The 21,036-nt window shown below is 36.7% G+C and overlaps 2 protein-coding genes and 2 pseudogenes across 2 annotated transcripts in view; 2 read left to right on the top strand and 2 right to left on the bottom strand.

The window, feature by feature from the left end:
• The window catches only part of LOC18044300 (vacuolar protein-sorting-associated protein 33 homolog), an 8,321-nt gene extending 5,809 nt beyond the window's left edge, over positions 1-2,512 (top strand). The window contains exons 18-23 of the mRNA XM_006436427.2: positions 1-29; positions 318-398; positions 1,246-1,303; positions 1,588-1,649; positions 1,753-1,846; positions 2,140-2,512. The exon at positions 1-29 is cut by the window's left edge and continues 12 nt beyond it. Coding sequence (XP_006436490.2) covers positions 1-29; positions 318-398; positions 1,246-1,303; positions 1,588-1,649; positions 1,753-1,846; positions 2,140-2,229 — 414 coding nt within the window. The 3' untranslated portion in view covers positions 2,230-2,512. The remainder of the gene's footprint in view (positions 30-317; positions 399-1,245; positions 1,304-1,587; positions 1,650-1,752; positions 1,847-2,139) is intronic.
• A 579-nt stretch (positions 2,513-3,091) lies between these two features.
• Positions 3,092-12,347, bottom strand: LOC18044298 (annotated as a pseudogene).
• Positions 12,348-14,621: 2,274 nt separating this feature from the next.
• On the bottom strand, positions 14,622-17,713 carry LOC18044297 (annotated as a pseudogene).
• Positions 17,714-18,594: 881 nt separating this feature from the next.
• On the top strand, positions 18,595-19,473 carry LOC112099019. The gene has a single exon (XM_024186116.1). It carries the CDS (start codon positions 18,595-18,597, stop codon positions 19,471-19,473), a length of 879 nt encoding a protein of 292 aa, XP_024041884.1.
• Positions 19,474-21,036: the final 1,563 nt, after the last annotated feature.

Raw genomic sequence — 21,036 nt, 5'->3', positions numbered from 1 at the left:
CAACTTGTGGAAGATACTGACACAGCAAAGTATGTTTCTTCTTGATCAAGCACTCTGCTTCTGTTAGTTTGTGCTTCCATAGTATTTATTAAATTTACTTTTTGGCTGTAACATATAGCATGCCCAGCGTTGATTGTGGTTCCATTGTCTTCGTTGATACTAATTTGGTGTATTCTGCGGTTACACTTGGAATGGTTCTTGTTGGCATTTCAGATATACTTTAATATTTGCACCCAGATTTGCCCTAGCTATATCTACCTCGCTAGGCAACATATAATCTTTCTTACTTACATTTGAAGAATTTTCTTATGTCACAGCCCGAACGATATCTCCTACGTCTTCTCCGGATATGCTCCTCTTAGTATCCGCCTTGTTCAGAATGCCATTCGATCTGGATGGTGAGGATATTTTTATATCCTTAAGTTAGATGGCAAGATTATTGTCTATCTCTTTTATCTCTTTTTGATCTTTTCTCCTTTTTCTTTATTTCATAATGAGAGATTCACATTAAGTTCATCCTTATCAATCTAGTTTAATTTTATGCTGATTTCACAAATTGTGAATAAAGTAATTCAGATATGTTTTGAATGTATTAATATTGATATAAGTTGTAAGTCGGATTATTTTCTCTCTATATCAGAGTTTGCTTTCCTCAAAAATTAGTTTCTTACTCATGAACGATGTTTAATTTTTCTTGTCTCCTATTTCTTTCTGGATCCAGTTGCTAGTGTTTTTTCGGGCCTTTAATGTGCACTGAGTTCTTAAATAGTTCATTGCATTCACATGTGCAGCATGGGTAATCAGAGCTCTACCCCATGTGATAGGATTGCATGTATGTTTTTAGAACTTGCAAAGTGTAAAAGCAGTTGTTTAATTTTGCATCATTTTTGGAAAAAAGATATTGATGTGGAATGGATCAAGGCTATTGGGTGTGTTTTCTTTTATTTGTCATTGCATCATGTCATTGTTCAAGGTGTCTGACATCTACTTGAACTAGATATTTATGAAAGATTGTATGTAATTGGTCAGCTGCATCATAGTCATGTATGATTATCATTACATAGATTTGCCAGATTGTGGTAGGTTTTTGTAATATACTCTTTTGATTGTCAATTGATATGCTAGAAATAGATTGTGGAACCTTGCTGGGTAACCTCCTTTGAGTCAATGACTATGAACTCATTATATTTGGATTTCATATGGGAACTTATAGATGATGTTTTTGAAATGTGATATGACCCTCAGGCGTCCCATGGAAGAAATTCTGAAGCTGTTGCCCGGACCCCATTATGAAACAAAAAGAGTCAGTATACTTTTCTTTTTGTTCGATTTGTTTTCCGCTCTTGTTCCTTTTTTCTGGTTGATATGTTTCATCGTTTTTACATTTTCCCTTTTCTTATCCAAGAAAGAGAAAGATATGCTTCATCATTTCAAAATATTCATATATGGTGTCACCAGTAGTGTTTTCTTGATGACTAAAAGAAGTCTTAACTGTTCTAAACTCTCTCACTCTTTCTCTCTTATGCTTATTGCATTTTAAGTTATATGGATATGCTCTGCTGTTAATATTATGTGTCATTTCCACAGGGTGGGTTCTCAAGTAGTCCATCATTTGACATGTCGCAGGGGCTGTCCTCCTCGATAGACAAGTAAGTGTTATGCATGACTAAAGTAATCCCACCAATTATTTTGTTCACACCTCTGTTTAAACTGTTTTGCTCAATTTGTATAAAATAACTGAACACATTTCAGAGTTGGTGATGGAAGGCGTTCCCTAGTACTTGTAGTCTTTGTTGGAGGGGTAACATTTGCAGAAATTTCTGCTCTTCGATTTCTCAGTGCTCAGGTATGTATGAGAAATTTGTTTCATCACTGACTTCCTCCGATGCTGAGAACTGTATTGTATTTCATATGAATTTTCGAGTTCACGTTAACGGAATGCCAAAACCCTCATTGAAACTATCAATTTGATACTGGAGACTTGAATTTTTTAACTTGATCTTGTAACCACCGTACACTGCTGATCATTGAATGTTGATTTTGTTCCCAGATTGGTGAACAGTTCTGATCATATCTGTTTTACCGTTAGTTGAAATTCCTCTTGAGTTTTGTTTTATTTATATATACTCTGTCTTACAGGAAGGGATGGCATATGATGTGATAGTTGGGACCACGAAGATCATTAGTGGTAATAGCTTGGCTGAAACATTCTCGGAGAATTTGGGTTGACTTGTATAGCTCTTTTCAGTCTAATATTTGAAACGACCAAATTTTATGTTTTCTTATTTGTATATACTGTTTGTTGGGGATGTATTCTATATACGTTAGTGTCAGAAAGTGAGCCTTGTTGATGTAGGATGGTTGGGTAGGATGAACAAGATACAATTCTGGGGTTATAGCTTGTCATTTTTCAAGTCACTTTAGGCGCTTCGAGATTTTTAAGCTGATTCAATTCTGTGTATTCTCTTTGATCTTTGATCTACAAATCTTTTGTTTAAAATTGTTTATATTAGTACTGATTCTTCACTTGAACAAGTCAGCTTCCTTCATCACCAAATATAACAACTGCAAGATATGTTGGCGGAAACTTTAATCATCATTTGGTTATGGGAAGCTCAAGTACCTTGAAGGCTTTAAGCACCAAATTTCAAGTTTAGATCTGACATTAGCAATACTTATTTCAATTTAGACCGATGGAACCTCAATCAATATGGATACTGCTAGAAAGACGGTGAAGAAAATTCATACATATCTGATCAACATTCCGATAGGTGAGCTAATTATAACAGAATATTCGGAAATAATAATCCATATTCATTTCAACACAATTCCAAAACTAGTTGGAGATAACACAAAGAAGCTAATTGATCAGTCATTCGTAAACTAATCAAACACACTACAAATTTCAATAAAAAAATCCGAAAATTATTCATTTGAAACGTATTGAGTGCGCATAACTCTACTACACATAAATTGATAAACTTAATGTTCCGCCTAGGGCATGCAGCCACAAGGAAATAGTCTCTTCTGATCACTTGACCATTTTTCTTATCTGAGATCAAATATTGGTTTCTTCTGCTTGGTGCAATATTTATTTAACTGTTCTGTTGCCCTGTGATTAGCGAAAGGTAAAAACATTAAAACAAAAAAATAATGAGAAGTAAAATTTACATCACTTTGGTAAAAGCAAAAAGATAATTTGTACCGTAAGATTACCTCTTTGCATGTTGCCAAATTTTTAGGCCCAAGAAGAGTATTCTTGATTGATTGTAATTCGTGGACAACATTGGTCATTTTCATTCGATCTTGCGGTGACTCCATCGAACAAGCAACTCCAATTCTTACCATGGAGATGACACATTCTATAATGACGTTGATTTTTGCTTGCGTTTGCTTCTGGTCTCCTCTAACAACCAATTTTTCATCATCATTTAAAAGTATTGAATCCACAATATCCTTCACATGATTGGGCAAGGCCATTTTTGCAAATTTATGTAGATTCATATCTCCCTCAAACATGATGTCTGATGGTTTTTCCCTTATCATCAATTCTAACAGCAATATCCCATAACTGTAAACATCTCCAATTGTTGATACCTCATTTCCTACGCCATACTCTGCCATTCAAAAAGTTTACAAGAAATAGAATAAGGTTTTATAAAAGAAATTAAGAATACTTGCAAATATAAAGTGCAAAACAATCTTCATTAGAGGAGACCATTTTTATATTGCTTTAGAGTTCAAAGTGTGACAAATATAAAAGAAAATACCTGGAGCAATATAGCCATAGATCATTTGACATCAATGGAACTTGTTTGCGTACGAGTAGGTGGAAGAAATCTGGCTAATCCAAAGTCACCTACACGTGCTGTCATGTCATCATCTAGAAGAACATTGCTGGGTTTGAGGTCACAATGAGCAGTTACAGGTTGACAATCATGGTGCAAATAGTTCAGTGCAGATGCTACATCAATGGCAATGTTTAGTCTCCGGAGTAAATTTAAGTTCCTTGGTCTCTCATATGTTTCATCTTCTTTGCTAATTGGATACAGCCACTTCTCCGGGCTTCTATTGTGGATGAACTCATAGACAAGAGCCTTGAAGTCATTACCTTGATAATCCACTCCTAAACATGCTGTCAGAACTTTGATAAGATTCCGATGTCGAATATTCCTCAATGCCTTGCACTCAGCTATGAAACTCTTGAAAATCTTGAAAGCTCCTTGATGACGAAGATGGGAAAACCTTCACATCAATAGTTGTTCTACTCTCATCAAGAATTCCTTTATAAACAGACCCAAAGGTACCTGCACCAATCAGGTTTGCTGAGGAGAACCCATTTGTAGCATTGTAAAGATTTTGGTACGATAGGTTGGGGAGTGAATTTATTTAACTGCTTGAATTTGATTTCTCCCTTGTCTTCCTTACCCAAAAAAGAAACAAATAGATAGAGCTAAAGCAAGCCCGACAAGCCCAGAAACAATGGAAATGACTAAATTCAGTGCAACGGGCAATCTCTTTCCGTTAGATTTTTTTGAACCACATTTTGGTAGTTTAAATTTAGATATGCCACCACAGAGCTTACTATTCCCCGTAACCGAAGTAGCACTTGCATTTTTATAGACTCCTGTTGGTACCATTCCCTCAAGGTTATTGTAAGATAGATTTAAATTATCCAAGAATAATCTTGTTAAAAATTTAAGAATTTCACCAGAAAGATTGTTTTGAGAGAAATCCATGACTCTTAAGACCTCTTAAGGAACTCTAAGTTGAAGGAAGAGAAACGCAAAATAAGTTGCGTTGCATCCCTAATATTTCCAAACTTGTACAACTACCGAGAGTACTTGGAATCTCACCTTCTAACATGTTTCTAGAAACATCTAATATTTCTAGATTTTTCAGTTTTCTAACTTCAATGTGAAGGGAACCGGTTACTTTGTTTACAGACACATCAAGAGCAATTAATAAGGATGAGAGACTGTTAGAACAAAGTTAACCACCAAGATCAATTTGGAACCCCCAAGATTCACTCTAAACAACTTGATCTCTAACTAGTTTTAACACTGTACTGATTTTAACGAGAACTTTGGCTTGGTAACTGGAACCAAAAACAAAAGTAGAAATGACAGAAAATAGATCACACACTGCACCAAGGTTTATAGTGGTTCGGCCATTTTCTTGTCTACATCCACTATGAAAAGAGAAGCAAGCTTTTACTGATTTATGAGATTACAAGATACAAAGATGAAGAGTACATGTAATTAAATTGATACCCCCCAGTAACAGATCACAGGACCTTTTATACTCCCCTCAGAACCATCTGGAAGAACCCCAAGTAACCAGCTCACGCTTCTAGGTTCCCAGCCAAACAACTCTAGTTGCCTCCCGCATGAATTAACAGATTTAACCACCTCTTGAAATTGCTCAAGAACACTTGTCAGACGCTCAAACAATCTGCTATCCAAAACACAGATGTGGCTGCCGTTTGGATTAGTGAAGCACGTGATGAACCATGTGTGTAACTAATGCAACCAGCCGACATAGCATTTGTATCATACAACTTCTCTAAACTTCAATACTCGACATGTCGTTACTCTTTCTGACAAGCAACTGACACGTCATACACATTCGTTGGTCCAGATCTTCAATATTCTCTACCTTGAACTTAAATCAATTACTCCTATGCTTTAGATTCTCATTCCATTCCTACAGTTTTACAGCCTGCAGATTCCAACTGAGTTCATTCAGAACTCCAACTTAGCTATTGGTATAGCCTTTGTCAGTATATCTGCAATGTTGTCATCAATTTGTATTTTCATCAACTTCACCACACCTTTGGACACCTCTAGCCTGACAAAGTGCAGTTTAATGTCAATGTGCTTTGTTTTTTCGTGATGCACTTGGTTCTTACTTAAGCAAATTGCACTTTGGCTGTCACAGTGGACATCCACCTGCTTTTGTTCATATCCCAACTCTGTAATCATTCCTCTAAGCCATATTGCTTCTTTAAAAACTTCTGCTGCTGCAATGTATTCAACTTCTATTGTTGACAATGCAACAACACTTTGTAATGAGGCTTTCCAATTTATGGTACAACAGTTGAGTGTGAACAAATAGCTTGTCAGGGACCTCCTCTTATTTAGATCCCTAACAAAATTAACATCTACATAGCCTTCAACATTAACCTATGTACCCATTTTGGTTCCATAGATGAGACCATAGTCAACAATACCACTGAGATACATTAGGATCTATTTTACAACCCTCTAATGTTCCTTTCCAGGATTAGCCATATACCTGGAAACAACACTTACAACATAGGAGATATTTGACCTAGTTAGGACCATGGCATACATTAAGCACCCAACAACACTTGAATATGAAGTAGTGTTCATTTCAGCCTTTTCATCTTCAGTTCTTAGACACTATTGGCAAGATAATCTGAAATGAGCTGACAGTGGGGTTTGAACTGGTTTTGAGTCCACCATTTCAAATCTTTCAAGTACTTTTTTGATGTACCTCTGCTGTGATAGCTTTAATATGTCTTTCTTTCTATCTCTTAGCAACTATACTCCAAGGATTTTCTTGGCTACTCCAAGATATTTCATCTCAAATGCATTCTTCAACTACTTTTTTAATTTATTTATCCGATCTATATGTTTGCATGCTATAAGCATGTCATCAACATACAACAACAGATAAATCTTACTGTCATCTTTCAAAACTTTGTGGTATACATAACAATTGTTATAGCACCTTTGAAAACGGTTTTCAGCCATGAACTTGTCAAACCTCAAATATCACTGTCTCAGTGATTGCTTTAATCCATATAGAGACTTTTCAAATGACATACATGATCAACTTTATCTGGATTCTCATAACCTTCTGGTTGTGTCATTACAATCATTTCTTCCAATTCACCATGAAGGAATGCAGTCTTGACATCCATCTACTCCAGGTGCATGTCATTGACTACAACAAGTGCTAATAGGATCCTCAGGGAAAAATGTCTCACCACTGGGGAGAAGGCTTCATTGAAGTCAATACCCTTCTTTTGTGTGAAGCCCTTGGCAACCAGCCTGACCTTGAATCAATGTGGTTCAACCCCTGGTATATCTTCTTTGATCTTATAAATCCACTTGCAGCCAACCACTTTTTTTTTTCTGGTCTTGGAATCAGATCTCAAGTATTATTCTTGATTAATAATTGCATTTTTTCATCCATAGCTGCTCTCCACTTCTCTGAGTCCTTACAACTGATAGCTTCAGTGTAAGTTTTTGGTTTATCAATCTTTATACCATGTGCTGCTGATAATGCAAATGCAATCAAGTATGCATATGCATACCTCTTAGGTGGCTTAGATTCTCTTTTCTTTCTGTCTCTCACCAATTGATAATCTCTTATATCATTATCACCTTCTGATTCTTCTTCTGGTTAAAAAAAAAAAAACCTTTCTAATGCATGCTCAAGCCTTGCTCTTGTATCAATACCCGTACTTGAGCTTGACAACTCCACCTCAAATGAAGTCTTCTTGTCACTTCCGATATGTCTTTCAATAGTTTGCTTCACAGAGGCTGAATTCTGAAATATCTCATGTTCATTAAACACCACATCCCTACTAATTATAGCCCTTGGTATCCTCATATCAATGCACCATAGTTTTTATCCCTTCACCCCAGCAGGATAACTAAGAAACACACATTTTAAAGCCCTGGGCTCTAACTTCTCTTGCTTGACATGAGCATATACTGGACAACCAAATATTCTCATATGAGAGTAGTTTGCTGGTTTACCAGACCAGAGCTCATATGGAATTTTAAAATCAATTATAGAAGAGAGACTCATGTTTACTATGTAGCATACTGTGTCTAGAGCTTCAACCCATAGGTTCATGGATAACTTTAAGTGAAGAAGCATACACCTAACTTTATCTATTAGGGTCCTATTCATTCTTTTAGCTAATCCATTTTGCTGTAGTGTGTGTCTTACAGTTTTGTGTCTAACCATGCCATGTTTTGTGCAAACATTATCAAAGTCCTTATTGCAGAACTTTAATACATTGTTTGTTCTCAGTCTTCTCACTTTCCTATTTGTTTGTGTTTCAACTAGTGTTTTTTAGATCTTGAACTGATCAAACACTCTATCTTTGCTCTTCAACAAAACACCCAAACCATTATAAAGAAGTCATCTATGAGAGATAAGAAATACCTTGCCCCACTTAAAAAAGCTGTCTGTGCAGGCCCACACAAATAAGCATGAAGTCTAGAGTTCCCTTTGAGTTATGAATACCAGTACTGAATTTCACTCTTGAAGATTTTCCTAGGACACAATCTTCACAGAATCTCAAAGACTCTACCTTATTGACATCTAAGATCCCCTGTTTTGATAGTTCTTTTAAGTCTATTTCACTCATATGGCCTAACCTCATATGCCACAACATGTTTTTGTTTAGATTTTGGTTTGACACAACAACATCCCATATAACAGCTGAGCCCTAAAGTACATACAGACCATTACTCATGTTTCCTTTCATCACAACCATTGACTCCTTCATAACCTTTAAAGTGCCTGACTCAAGTTTAACTAGACACCTCATTTTATCCATCATCCTTAGGGAGATAAGATTTCTTTTAAATTCTAGCACATGTCTCACATCCCTTAATTCCCTAATCATGCCATCATATATTTTCAACCTAATTAAACCCCTACCAACCATTCTGTAGCTTGCATCATTACCCATTACAACTACTCCACCATCACAAGCTTCATAGTTTATGAATAAATTTTTATTTGGGCACATGTGGAAGGAACAACCAGAATTTAAAATTCAATTACCTTTGGTTTGACCATCAATTGCTATTAGAACTCCATCAGATTCTTTAAGTTCTGATGCAACAACAACATCTCTACTCTTTTCTTTTGTATATTTATTATTGTTTTTCCTTTCAGGACAGTCCTTCTTGAAATGACCTTCCTTGTGGCAATGGAAACACTTTAAGTTCTTTGGTTTGGATTTGAATCTCTTCTTTTTACCCTTGCTGGTTTCTCTCTTTTCAGTTCTTCTCCTTGCTGTCAGACTTTCTCCTTCCCTAACTTCTCTCTTGATTGTAGCCTTGGAACTCAGAGTTTCTTTAACATCTACCATAGAGAGGTTTTTTCTCCCATACATCAGTGTATCCATAAGATTCTCATAAGAACTTAGCAGAAAACAAAGCAAAATCATGGTTTTATCTTCATCATCAATTTTCACAATAATATCTTCAAGATCCAAGATGATCTTGTTGAAAGCATCAATGTGATAAGTAATTGATGATCCCTCTTCCATCTACAAGGTATATAGCTTCTTCTTTATGGCGAGTCTTTTGGCCATTGATTTGTTTGTGTATAAGTCTTTAAGCTTCTTCCATAACCCTGCTGCTATTTTTTCACCACCAACTTCTCTAGGTATACTATCTCAAAGGCTTAGAATTATTGTACTATGTGCCCTATCAAGCACATCAGATAATTCTTCATCAGTCACCTTCATTGGCTTTTTAGATGATGATTCTTCATCGAGTGGAATATCCAATCTTTGATGCACCAGTAAGGCTCTCATCTGGAGCCTCCATAGATGAAAATCATTTTCGCCTCTAAATTTCTTGACCTCGAGTTTAACTGACGCCATTGCAGAGACTAAGAAACTAGAGATCAGCTCTGATACCAATTTGTTAGAACCAAGTTAACTACCAAGATCAACTTGGAACCCCTAAGATCCACTCTAAGCAACTTGATCTCTAACTAGGTTTAACATTATACTAAGTTTAACGAGAACTTTGGCTTGGTAACTGGAATTAATCAAGAACCAAAAACAAAAGCAGAAATGGCAAAAAACAGATCACACACTACACTAAGATTTATAGTGGTTCAGCCATTTTCTTGCCTACATCCACTGTGAAAAGAGAAGCAAGCTTTTACTGATTTCCGAGATTACAAGATACAAAGACGAAGAGTACATGTAACTAAATTAATACCCCCTAGTAACAGATCATAAGACCTTTTATACTCCCCTCAGAACCATCTGGAAGAACCCCAAGTAACCAGCTCACGCTTCTGGGTTCCTAGCCAAACAACTCCAGTTGCCTCCCGCGTGAGTTAACATATTTAACCACCTCTTGAAATTGCTCAGGGACACTTTTTAGACACTCAAACAATCTGCTACCCAAAACGCAGATGTGGCTGCCGTTTGGATTAGTGAAGCACGTGATGAACCATGTGCGTAACTAATGCAACCAGCCAACATAGCATTTGTATCATGCAACTTCTCTAAACTTCAATGCTCGACACGTCGTTACTCTTTTTGACAAGCAAATGACACGTCATACACATTCCTAGATCTAGATTTGAGCTTCACATCTTCAATAGAGACTAATCTATTGGGGAGGTATGGTGCCACTAAGATTGTTATTAGAAAGATCAATTTCTTCCAAGTTCTCGCACTGGCCTAAGGTTGATGGAATGTTACCCTCAAGAAGATTGTAAGTCAAACTTAGTTTGAATAAGATTTTCAAATTTCCAATCGAAGGTGGAATATTTCCTGAAAACCTGTATCTTTGTAAACCCAATATCCCCAAATTTTGGAGCTCTGCTATGGCAGCGGGAATGGTACCTGACCATCTGTTGTTCCATATCTCCAGTCTCTGCAAGTTGATAAACTTTCCAATCCCAACTGGAATGCTTCCATATATTTTATTACTGTCAAGGAGCAATATTTCAAGAGTTGTTGAGAAGTTGGTAATGCATCCAGGTAGTAAACCCTCCGAAATTGTTGTCATTTATGTTCAACTCGATTATACTTGTTGCGTTAGTCAAAGAGTACTGGAAGTTTAAATCATTGTGTCCCCGACTCCCAAGACTGTTGGATGCAACTCTGAACAAAGTAAGACTTTGTAGCTTTTCCAATTAAGGCACTTCCCCTGTTAGTTTATTGTTCAGGGCTTGAAATACTTCCAATTTCGAGGCATTGGATATAGAAGGTGGAATAGCTCCAGTAATTCGGTTAGTACCAATGCTGAAATATTGGAGATTTTGTAGAGTAAAACCATAGTCCAAGGGAATATTCCCTTGAATTTTATTCTCTCCCACATCAAACTCTGCGATGGAAGAGATATTGAAGATTGAAGAAGGAACAATACCAGACAACCTATTAACGCCAAGATAAAGAATCACAAGATTCTTTAGTTTGCTTAAAGTAAAAGGGATACTCCCGGCCAAATTATTGATGGCTAAAGAAATTTTACGAAGGGATGATAAGTTTCCTAAAGGAGGAGGTGTACTTCCAATCAGATTGTTAAAACCTAAAGAGAGAACTTCAATCTTAGATAAGGAGCCAAAATCTGAAGGAATTTTACCCATCAACTGATTTTTAGCTAGACCGATGCGGATAAGATTCGAGCAACTGGATAAATTGACAGGAATTTCCCCACCAATTGAGTTGTTGTTAAGATCTGGTACTTGCAATCTTCGCAAACGACCAATTTCCGAAGGGATTTCATGGGTGAAGCTATTGTTTTCGAGATTCAATATTTTAAGAAAGCTCAAATTTCCAATGTGGGGTAATATGGAGCCAGCAATTTTAAGGGACTCCAAGTCCAAGATTGTGACTTTCTGTGCCTTCGACTACAAGTAACGCCATGCCATTGGCAGAAGTGGATGGATTCATTCCACAAGCCTAAAGCACCAAGAGGGTCATGGCTGATCTTGGACTTGAATTCAAGCAAGGCTAGTCGATCTGTCTCGTTCCCGACTGCTGCAGAAGCCCTTACACCAGGGATTTCAGGAATTAGAATGGTGTGGAAGCTAAAGCAGAATACAAGGACAGCATACGCAGCAAAAAGAAAGTGCAAGGGCAAGGCACTCTTATGCTCATGTTGAATGGAAAATTTTTATCTCTGAGTTGCAGGTAAATGGTGGAATGGGTTTGTCAAAATTTAAGGTTCAACAATCAAGAATCTAGACCAATGTATCTACTCAGCAGGGCTACCATGTAATTATTATTATAATCATAATGTAACATTCATAATTTTGTCAAACCTTTCGGATGGTTACTGAGATTGTAGAAAGAGCCTCAACAACAGGGTGATATTGGACACTCTTATGCCCTTGTTTTATTTATTTATTTACTCTCTTTTAAATTGCAAATTTCACTTAGTAGCTCGTATTTGGTGAAGTGGGTTTTTCAAAATTCAAGGTTTAGGAATCAAGAATTAATATTGTAGCCACTTAACAGGGCCCTGCGATTTTTAGTATTATCACGTACCTCTCCTGAAGTGCCGGCCGGAGCCTTCTAGCATAACCTTTGCACTGGTCATCATAGAAACTTAAAAATTTTGTGCATTTATTTTTAGTCAACTTTTGAAATTAATAATTAAATAAATTTATAAAATAATAAATTTTTTGAAAATTTGTCTATTTTACAATAATAGGACAAACTTACTACATAAATTAATAATTATTGTATGATATTAAAGTAGACAATAACAAAAGTTATATTCAAAAGCTGATTTTCAACTATGATAATGTTGAGGACAATGCGACTTGTTATAATTAAGTTCAATATGATTCTTAAAGATTGTTTTGATATCCGTTTCTTAAAACGATCCTGGTATAGTATGTGAAATTTATAATTAATGTTATGATTACTTATAATGAAAAACCAGAGAAATTAATTTGTGACTCTACTTCATCAAATTATAACAATCTATAAAGATTGATGATTTGAATTAGAGGTTCTCGAGTCATTAAGAAGTAATAACACATCAATGATATAGGACAAAACATACAAATGACACGCATTGGTAATTAGTTACACAAGTACCTCCTTTTTGCTGATCCCTCCGCCCTCTTCTCTTTAATTATTTATTTATTTTCCGCAAACACACTATTAAACTATGAAATTTAAAAGAGTTAGTTTTTAACTCTCTTGAACTGTACAATTTTATAATTAATTAAAAAATATCTTAAATCGCATAGTTTAAGAGCCCTACACTTGACAATGATTTTATATATAAATATAGCTCTAGAATTCACACAATTTCTTATCAATTTCCTGAAATTTAGATAGATTCGTTAGTGATTTTTTCCGCAATGCAGCACAAAGGAATTCTAAAAACCGAAACTCTGGATTATTGAGGATTAACAACAAAATCAAAGCTTTGAAGGAGCTCTAAGTAAATGCAAATTAATTCGCTCAAGGAAAATGTTAGAATAAGTGTTCGATGAATTGTTTCACAAAACCAGTTGAACAACAATCACCAGAATCCAAAAGTCCACATGTGAAGTTGTGCTAGTTAGACACCCCTACTACCGGAGAAAATCTAGAATATATCAGAGTATCATGTCAGTCATAAAACAAGAAACAAATACTGCATCAATCACAAATCAAATTAAAGTACAAACTCACAAGCTTCCAGCTCTGTCAATCAGTCCATCATTTGATATAATTATATGATGGCGTAATTAGGTGATGGCCACAAAAATCATTAGTGGTAATAGCTAGGCTGAAACACTCCCGGAGAATTTGGGTTGACTTCCATAGCTCTTTTCAGTCTAGTTATTAGTTGAAGCAACCATTTTTAGTTGGTCTACGACAAGTTTGTAAGACTGAATTGGACTAACTATTGGCACGTTTAGATAATCAACCTGATACTATTTTGTGTGCACTCTCTGATTTGTATCTTCTTTTTGCTGATTTATGGATGTACTGATTCTTCTAAAAACTGAGACTTGGATTATTGCGAAAGTCACTTGTGCATATTGATCACAATATATTGCATCGTCATGAGAACTTCCATCAAAACTGAAATCGAGTCGGCCTGAGCGATTGTTCTTTTATATTTTGACCGAGTTCAAACCTCAAGCAAGAAATATGGACACCGCTACAAAGAGACTGAAGAAAATTCAGTCAAATCAGATCAAGATTTATATATTTACTAGGTACAAATAACAGAAGATGTTCCGAAATAATAGTCCATATTTATTTCAATAAAATTCCAAACCAGTCGGAGAGATACCACAAGGAAGCTAGATGATCATAGTCATTCTTAAACAAATTAAATACTAAAAATTTCAGTACAAAAATTCCACATTATTTATTTTAATGGATTGAATACATATATAACTGGAGCACGGTCTACACAGAATTGATAAAATGTTGTGCCTCTAGCATGCAGCCCCCAGAAAATAGTCTCTTCTGATCACTTGACTGTCTTCCTTGTTTAAGGTCAAATTTTGCGTTCTTCTAAATGAAGTATTCATTTAACTGTACTGTCGCCCTGTGATTGGTAGAAGTGTAAAAACATTATTAAAAGAAAATGACAAGTAATAAGAAACAACATAAATTAACATTACCTTGTCAAAAACTAAAGGGGAATTTATATCATTCAGCGAAATCTTTGCATTTCGCGCATGGTTCTAGATCCAAGAAGAATGTTCTTGGTAGATTGTAATTCATGGACAACATTGGTCATCTTCATTCGGTCTTTTGGCGACTCCATTGAACAAGTAACTCCGATTCTTAGCATAGAAATGAGACATTCTATAATGTTGTTGACTCTTATCTGCCTTTGCCTTTGATTACTTATAATAGCCAAATCTTCGACATCATTTAGAAGTGTTGAATCAACAATATCCATCACATGATCAGGTAAGGCCATTCTTGCAAAGTTATGTAGATTCATATCACCCTCAAACATTATGTCTGATGGTTTTTTCCTTATTATCAATTCTAACATGAGTATCCCATAACTGTAAACATCTCCATTTGTTGACACCTCACTACCTAGGCCATACTCTGTCATTCAACAATTTTACATGAAATAGTATAAGATTTTATAGAAGAAATTCAGAGTATTTTCAACAATGTCAAAAATTTTGTTTCGAAAGTTACCGTAAAATTTTCATTGAAGAGGAACATTCCTTTTTTTAATTCTTTGGAGGTCAAATTATGATAAATATAAAAGATGATACCTGGAGCGATATAACCAATAGATCCTTTGACACCGATGGAGCTTGTTTGCACATGAGTGGGTGGAAGAAATCTTGCTAATCCAAAGTCACCTACATGTGCAACCATTTCTTCATCAAGAAGAATATTGCTGGGTTTGAGATCACAATGAGTAGTAATAGGTTGGCAATCATGGTGCAAATAGTCCAGTGCAGATGCTACATCAATGGCAATGTTCAGTCTCTGAAGCAAATTTAAATTCCTTGGTGCTTTGTCTACCTCGTCTTCTCTATTGACAGGATACAACCACTCCTCTAGGCTTCCATTCTGCATGAACTCATATACAAGAGCCTTGAAGTCATTACCTTGATAATCCACTCCTGAACATGCAGTGAAAACCTTGACAAGATTTCGATGTCTAATGCTCCTCAATGCCCTACACTCAGCTATAAAACTCCTAGAAGCTCTATGATGATGAAGATTAAAAACCTTCACTGTGACAGTTGTTCTACCCTCATCAAGAACACCTTTATAAACAGACCCAAAGCTACCAGTGCCTATAAGGTTTGCTGAGGAGAACCCATCAGTAGCATTGTGAAGATTTTGATATGATAGGTTTAGGAGTGAATTTATCAAACTGTTTGGATTTGATTGCTCTTTTCTTTTCCTTACCCAACAAAGAAATGAAATAGATAGAGTTAAAGCAAGTCCCATAAGCCCAGAAACAATGGCAATGACTAATTTTAGTTCAAAGGTCAATCTCCTTTCTCTAGATTTCTTTAAACCACATGGTGGAAGTTTAAATTCAGATATGCCACCACAGAGCTTATTATTTCCCAAAACCGAAATAGCACTTGCATTCTTAAAAACTCCTTCTGTTGGTACCATGCCCTCAAGGTCGTTGTAAGACAAATTTAAATTCTCTATTACTTTTAATCCTACCAAAAATTCAGGAATTTCGCCCGAAAGTTTATTTCGAGATAAATCCAATATTGTAAGACCTCTTAAAGAACTCAGTGATGAAGGAATTGGACCCTGGAATACGTTGCCTTGCATCTCCAATATTTCCAATTTTATACAACTACCAAGAGTACTAGGAATCTCACCTTGTAAAATGTTTCCGGAAACAGTTAATGTTTCTAGATTTATTAGATTTCCAACTTCAGTAGGAAAGGAACCTCTAAATTGGTTTCTAGACAAATCTAGAGCAACTAAGGATGTGAGGCCCATTAATTGAGGAGGTATGGTACCGCTAAGATTGTTGTTGAAAAGACCAATTGTTGTCAAGCTCTCACACAGTCCTAGGCTTGAAGGGATACTGCCCTTAAGAAAATTGTCACTCACATATAGTTCTACCAATTTTTTTAAATTTCCAATAGAGGGTGGAATATTTCCTGATAATCTGTTAGAATCTAAAGCCAATATCCCTAAATTTTGGAGCTCTCCTATGGCGAGGGGGATGGTACCTGATACTTGGTTGTTCCACATGTGCAAACTTTGCAAGTTGACAAACTTTCCGATCCCGCTGGAATGCTTCCAACTATTTTATTGTGGTCAAGGAGAAACATTTCAAGAGTGGTTGAGAAGTTGCTAATGCATCCAGGTAGTATCCCGCCAAAATTGTTGACATTTATACCCACCCATATTAACATTGTTGCATTAGTCAGAGAACAGAGGAAGTTTAAATCGTGGCGTCCCCCACTCCCAAGACTATTCCCTGTAATCATGAATATAGAAAGCCTTTGTACCTTTTCCAAATAAGGTACTTCCCCTCTTAATTTATTATCAGTTACTTGAAGTACTTCCAACTTTGAGGCATTAGATATAGACGGTGGAATACTTCCAGTAATTTGGTTAAACATAACACTGAAAAATTGCAGATTTGGGAGACTAAAACCGATGTCCAGGGGAATACACCCGTGAATTTGGTTCGTTCCCGCTTCAAAAACTGTGATCGAAGAGATATTGAAGATTGAAGAAGGAATAGTACCAGATAGCCTATTTGCAGCCAATGCCAGGGTCCCAAGATTCTTCAACAAGCCAAGAGTATCCGGACTACTCCCATCTAAATTATTTTGGGACAGATAAAGTGTATCAATGGATGTTAAGTTTCCGAAGGAAGAAGGTATACTTCCTGTCAGATGGTTAAAACCTAAGCTGAGAAATTCAATCTTTAACAAGGAGCTAAAATCTGATGGAAGTTTTCCCACCAACTGCTTCTGAAGTAGATTGATTTGAGCAAGGTTTGAGCATCGGGATATATTGGCGGGAATTCCCCACCAATTGAGTTGTTGTTAAGAGCTAGTACTTGCAATCTTCTCAAACGACCAATTTCTGAAGGGATTTCATGGGTGAAACTATTGTTTTCGAGATTTAGAACTTTGAGAAAGGTCAAATTTCCAATATGTGGTGTTATAGAGCCAGCAAGCTTAAGGGACCCCAAGTCCAAGATCGTGACTCTCTGCTGGTGCCTACGACTACATGTAACACCATACCAATTGCAAAAATGGATGGATGCATTCCATGAGCCTAAAGCACCAAGAGGGTCATGAGTGATCTTCGACTTGAATTGAAGCAAGGCTAGCCGGTCTGTCTCGTTGCTGGCAACTGTAGAAGCCTGTATACCAAGGAATTGATGAGGAAGGAGGCGTGAGGTAAAGTAGAATAAAAGGACAGTGTACGGAGCGAAGAAAGAGCAAGACACTCTTATGCCCATGGTGAATAAATGGCAAACTTTTCTCCTTCAGTATAGCCGGTATTTGTTGAAGTATGCGTCTGTCAAAGTTAATTTATATGTAAATTTTGTCCCTCAAAATGTTGATCTTCCAATGTACTTTCACATTGTGTTGGCAGCATATTCTTAGTTCTTCAACAAACCCACAAAAAGACTTTTTGTTCCGGTGCCATTAAAGATTTTAATGGATCCCACTTTTGTTTACGGGTTAAAACCAATTGGCTCTAAAACCTATTTGACCTTAAATATCGGGCACTTAATGCCACATTGATATTTTCGTTGGGATATTCGGGTTTTTTTTTATGATCAAAATTATTTTAAATTTAATTTTTTTATTTATCTTTTCTAAACTACTATTATTCAGTAAAAACTCAACTCAACTTAGAATTTTTATCCTTAATATATACCACTTTTTATTTTTATAATATCCAATAACCCCCTAGTTGCATAATGTTACAGCTTTTTAAACAATAACTAATCATGTGTTTAAGTAATTTTATTTATATGACATAAGTTTTATTTAATATTAGTAAACATAGCTAAATTAGAGAATCAAGTTGTCAATAAATTAATGTAACTCATAAAATGTTGGAAATGAATAGTATAATTTTTCACTCTCTTGTAACCCTCATCTTATAAATCATAACCCATACTATTAATAAAAATTAAATATCAAAATGGTTAAACACTTGTAGTATATCTTGAAATTTGTTAAAACACTTGTAGTATAAATCCAAAATAAAAAAAACACTCCTTTACCTCTAGATATTTTTGTTAGTCATGCTCAGTTTTATTACATCATGTGCAGAAAACAGTAGTCGACACAAAACAAAGTCAAGGTTAATTAATACGAATTTAAAAAAGAGACGCAAGTCCGAAGATGTCGGAAAGCTCCGAAAATCTCGAAACCCATGAAAACCCTAGTTTACTGAAAACGATTTCACCACCGCTGCCTGAGGATCGTTCTACCAAAAAGGCTCGATTTCGCAGCCATGGTATGGATGCGGATAACCCACCGCCGCTATCTTTCAAGGATGCACTCATGCACCGTACTCAACAGAGAAGTTTCGATGATACTGAGATGGATGACGAGTGGGACTTTGAACCTGGAGATGTAATTGTTGGGGACGATGGTGCCATGCTAACTATTAATTTTTCCCAACGAATCCATGAGAAATTAGTTAAACCGTGGCAAAACTTTGTGGTGGTAAAGTTGTTGGGGAGGAATATAGGCTATAAGGTTTTGTGCAGTCGGCTGAAGGTCATGTGGCATATGATTTCGGATTTTTCAGTAATCGACCTTGAGAATAATTACTATTTAATACAGCTTAACTCATCAGAGGATGCTGTTTATGCGTTAACTGAGGGGCCATGGGTAATTTTTGGACATTATCTAACAGTCCAACCTTGGACTCCCAGCTTTGATAGCACCATTACAGAAATTGATTCTGCAGTTGTTTGGATTCGGTTGCCTGGAATGGCTTTCCACTTATATGATAAGCGTGTCCTAAGAAAGATTGGACAACTTGTGGGTAATGTCATTAAGATTGATTATCGAACTGAATTGCGGGAAAGGGGCAAATTCGCTAGGATTGCTATTCGTGTCTCTCTTACTAAGCCGTTGGTGTCTCGGTTTAACTTGGATGGAAGGATTCAGAAGGTTGAATATGAAGGGCTGCCGATCATATGCTACCATTGTGGTAAGTATGGTCACAACAGCACAGCTTGCTTGCATAAACAAACTTCGAATGGGATATAAACGAGACAAACCCTGAGAACAATCCACTAGAGAATGTATAATTTAATGAGATCGGTGTACCAACTGTGGCCAACAGCAGCAGTGAGAGATTTGGCCCATGGATGGTTGTGGAGCGTAAAGGGAGAGCTAGATCAGTTGTGGATAAGGAGAACATTACGGATTCGAAAAGGAATCAGCGCAAGAATTTCAATACTACCTCTCGATTTGCTGCCTTATCTGACAATCATGATGCACCAACTATAGAGGAGCTTGTTGTTCAGAACCCCACACACGTCCCTCCCCAGCAACCAACCACATCCATTACCGACCACTTCCACAATCGAAAAAACACTACTTTGAAAACCTCTCGCATCCTAAAACCTCATCACCATCTATCCAAAGGAAAGCAAGTGGCAAAACCACAGTTTCCAAAACCTAAACCACTGCACCCTACCGCATCCAGTTCCATGCATGAAACTTTACGTCCCCGTGTCACCAAAATCCTATCCCATAATACTAATGACCCCAACCTGAGCCACTTGAGACATACTTCTAGTGATCCCGCTGAATTTACCTTCAACTTGACAACTCTTGATCCCACAAAACATACAGCTGTCACCTTACCTGTTAGAAACCAGGCCACTGCAAGACAGCCACCAAGTGAAACATTTGTTGCCAAACCTGCACAGCAACTTCCTCCAAAGTAGCTTGCGGAGCCTCCCGATGGTAAGGAGGCAGGGGGTATCGACATAAGGGTGAATTATGAGGGCGATTCTCAACCTGTATTTGGACATGAAGGTGAAGCCATTATGTCTGATAATGAAGACACGGTTGTACAGGAGACTCCTGGAGTGCATGAAGGAATGATGGTGAGGCTTAGTGCGTATGCTGTTCCTGCTCACCCACTTTATCCAAAATTGTTTTATGACAATTTCAATATTATTCTGGAACGTTCAAAGGGCGGGGTCCCCAACTTTTAAACGAATTTTTGTTGCTTTAGTTAAGAACTACAATCCTACAGTTGTAGCAATTTTCAAGCCAAGAATAAGTGGGAAGAAAGCTGATGATTTTATAAAAAAAAGTGGTTTTGACCGCTCTCATCGCGTGGAGGCTAATGGTTTCTCTGGAGGGGTGTTATGGCGTGACTTTTTTGAGGTTGAGGTTGCCTTAAATCATAATAAGCTTATACACTTAAAAATCAGTGCCTAGAATATTACTCAAGCTTGGGTCACAGCAGTCTATGCGAGCCCCAACTCCATTCGCCGTCGTGAACTTTGGCATCAGTTGAATTGCATTGCGAGTTCGATGCATGATCCTTGACTGGTGGGGTCGATTTTAATTCAATTTTATATGCTGAGGAAAAACGTGGCGGGTCTCAACTGAGCTCGGGTATTTGTCCAATATTTAATTCATGGTTTCATGCTAATCAAATGGTTGATTTGCCTTTCAGTGGTCCTTGTTTCACTTGGGCTCGTGGGAGTTTATCCAAGCGCCTGGATCGTGCTCTGAGTAATAAGGATTGGATTCTAAAGTTTCGAGAATTACTTAGTTACCAATCTTCCGAGAGTTGAATCTGATCACAGA

Source organism: Citrus clementina, unplaced genomic scaffold (genome assembly GCF_000493195.1).
Source record: "Citrus clementina cultivar Clemenules unplaced genomic scaffold, Citrus_clementina_v1.0 scaffold_4, whole genome shotgun sequence".
NCBI lineage: Eukaryota > Viridiplantae > Streptophyta > Magnoliopsida > Sapindales > Rutaceae > Citrus > Citrus x clementina.
Note: the sequence above shows the minus strand (reverse complement) of the source record. Positions and strands in the feature narration are given on the sequence as shown.

What these genes read in the sequence shown, in the direction of transcription:
- LOC112099019 (XM_024186116.1), top strand. Translation starts at nt 18,595, where the DNA reads ATGTCGGAAAGCTCCGAAAATCTCGAAACCCATGAAAACCCTAGTTTA.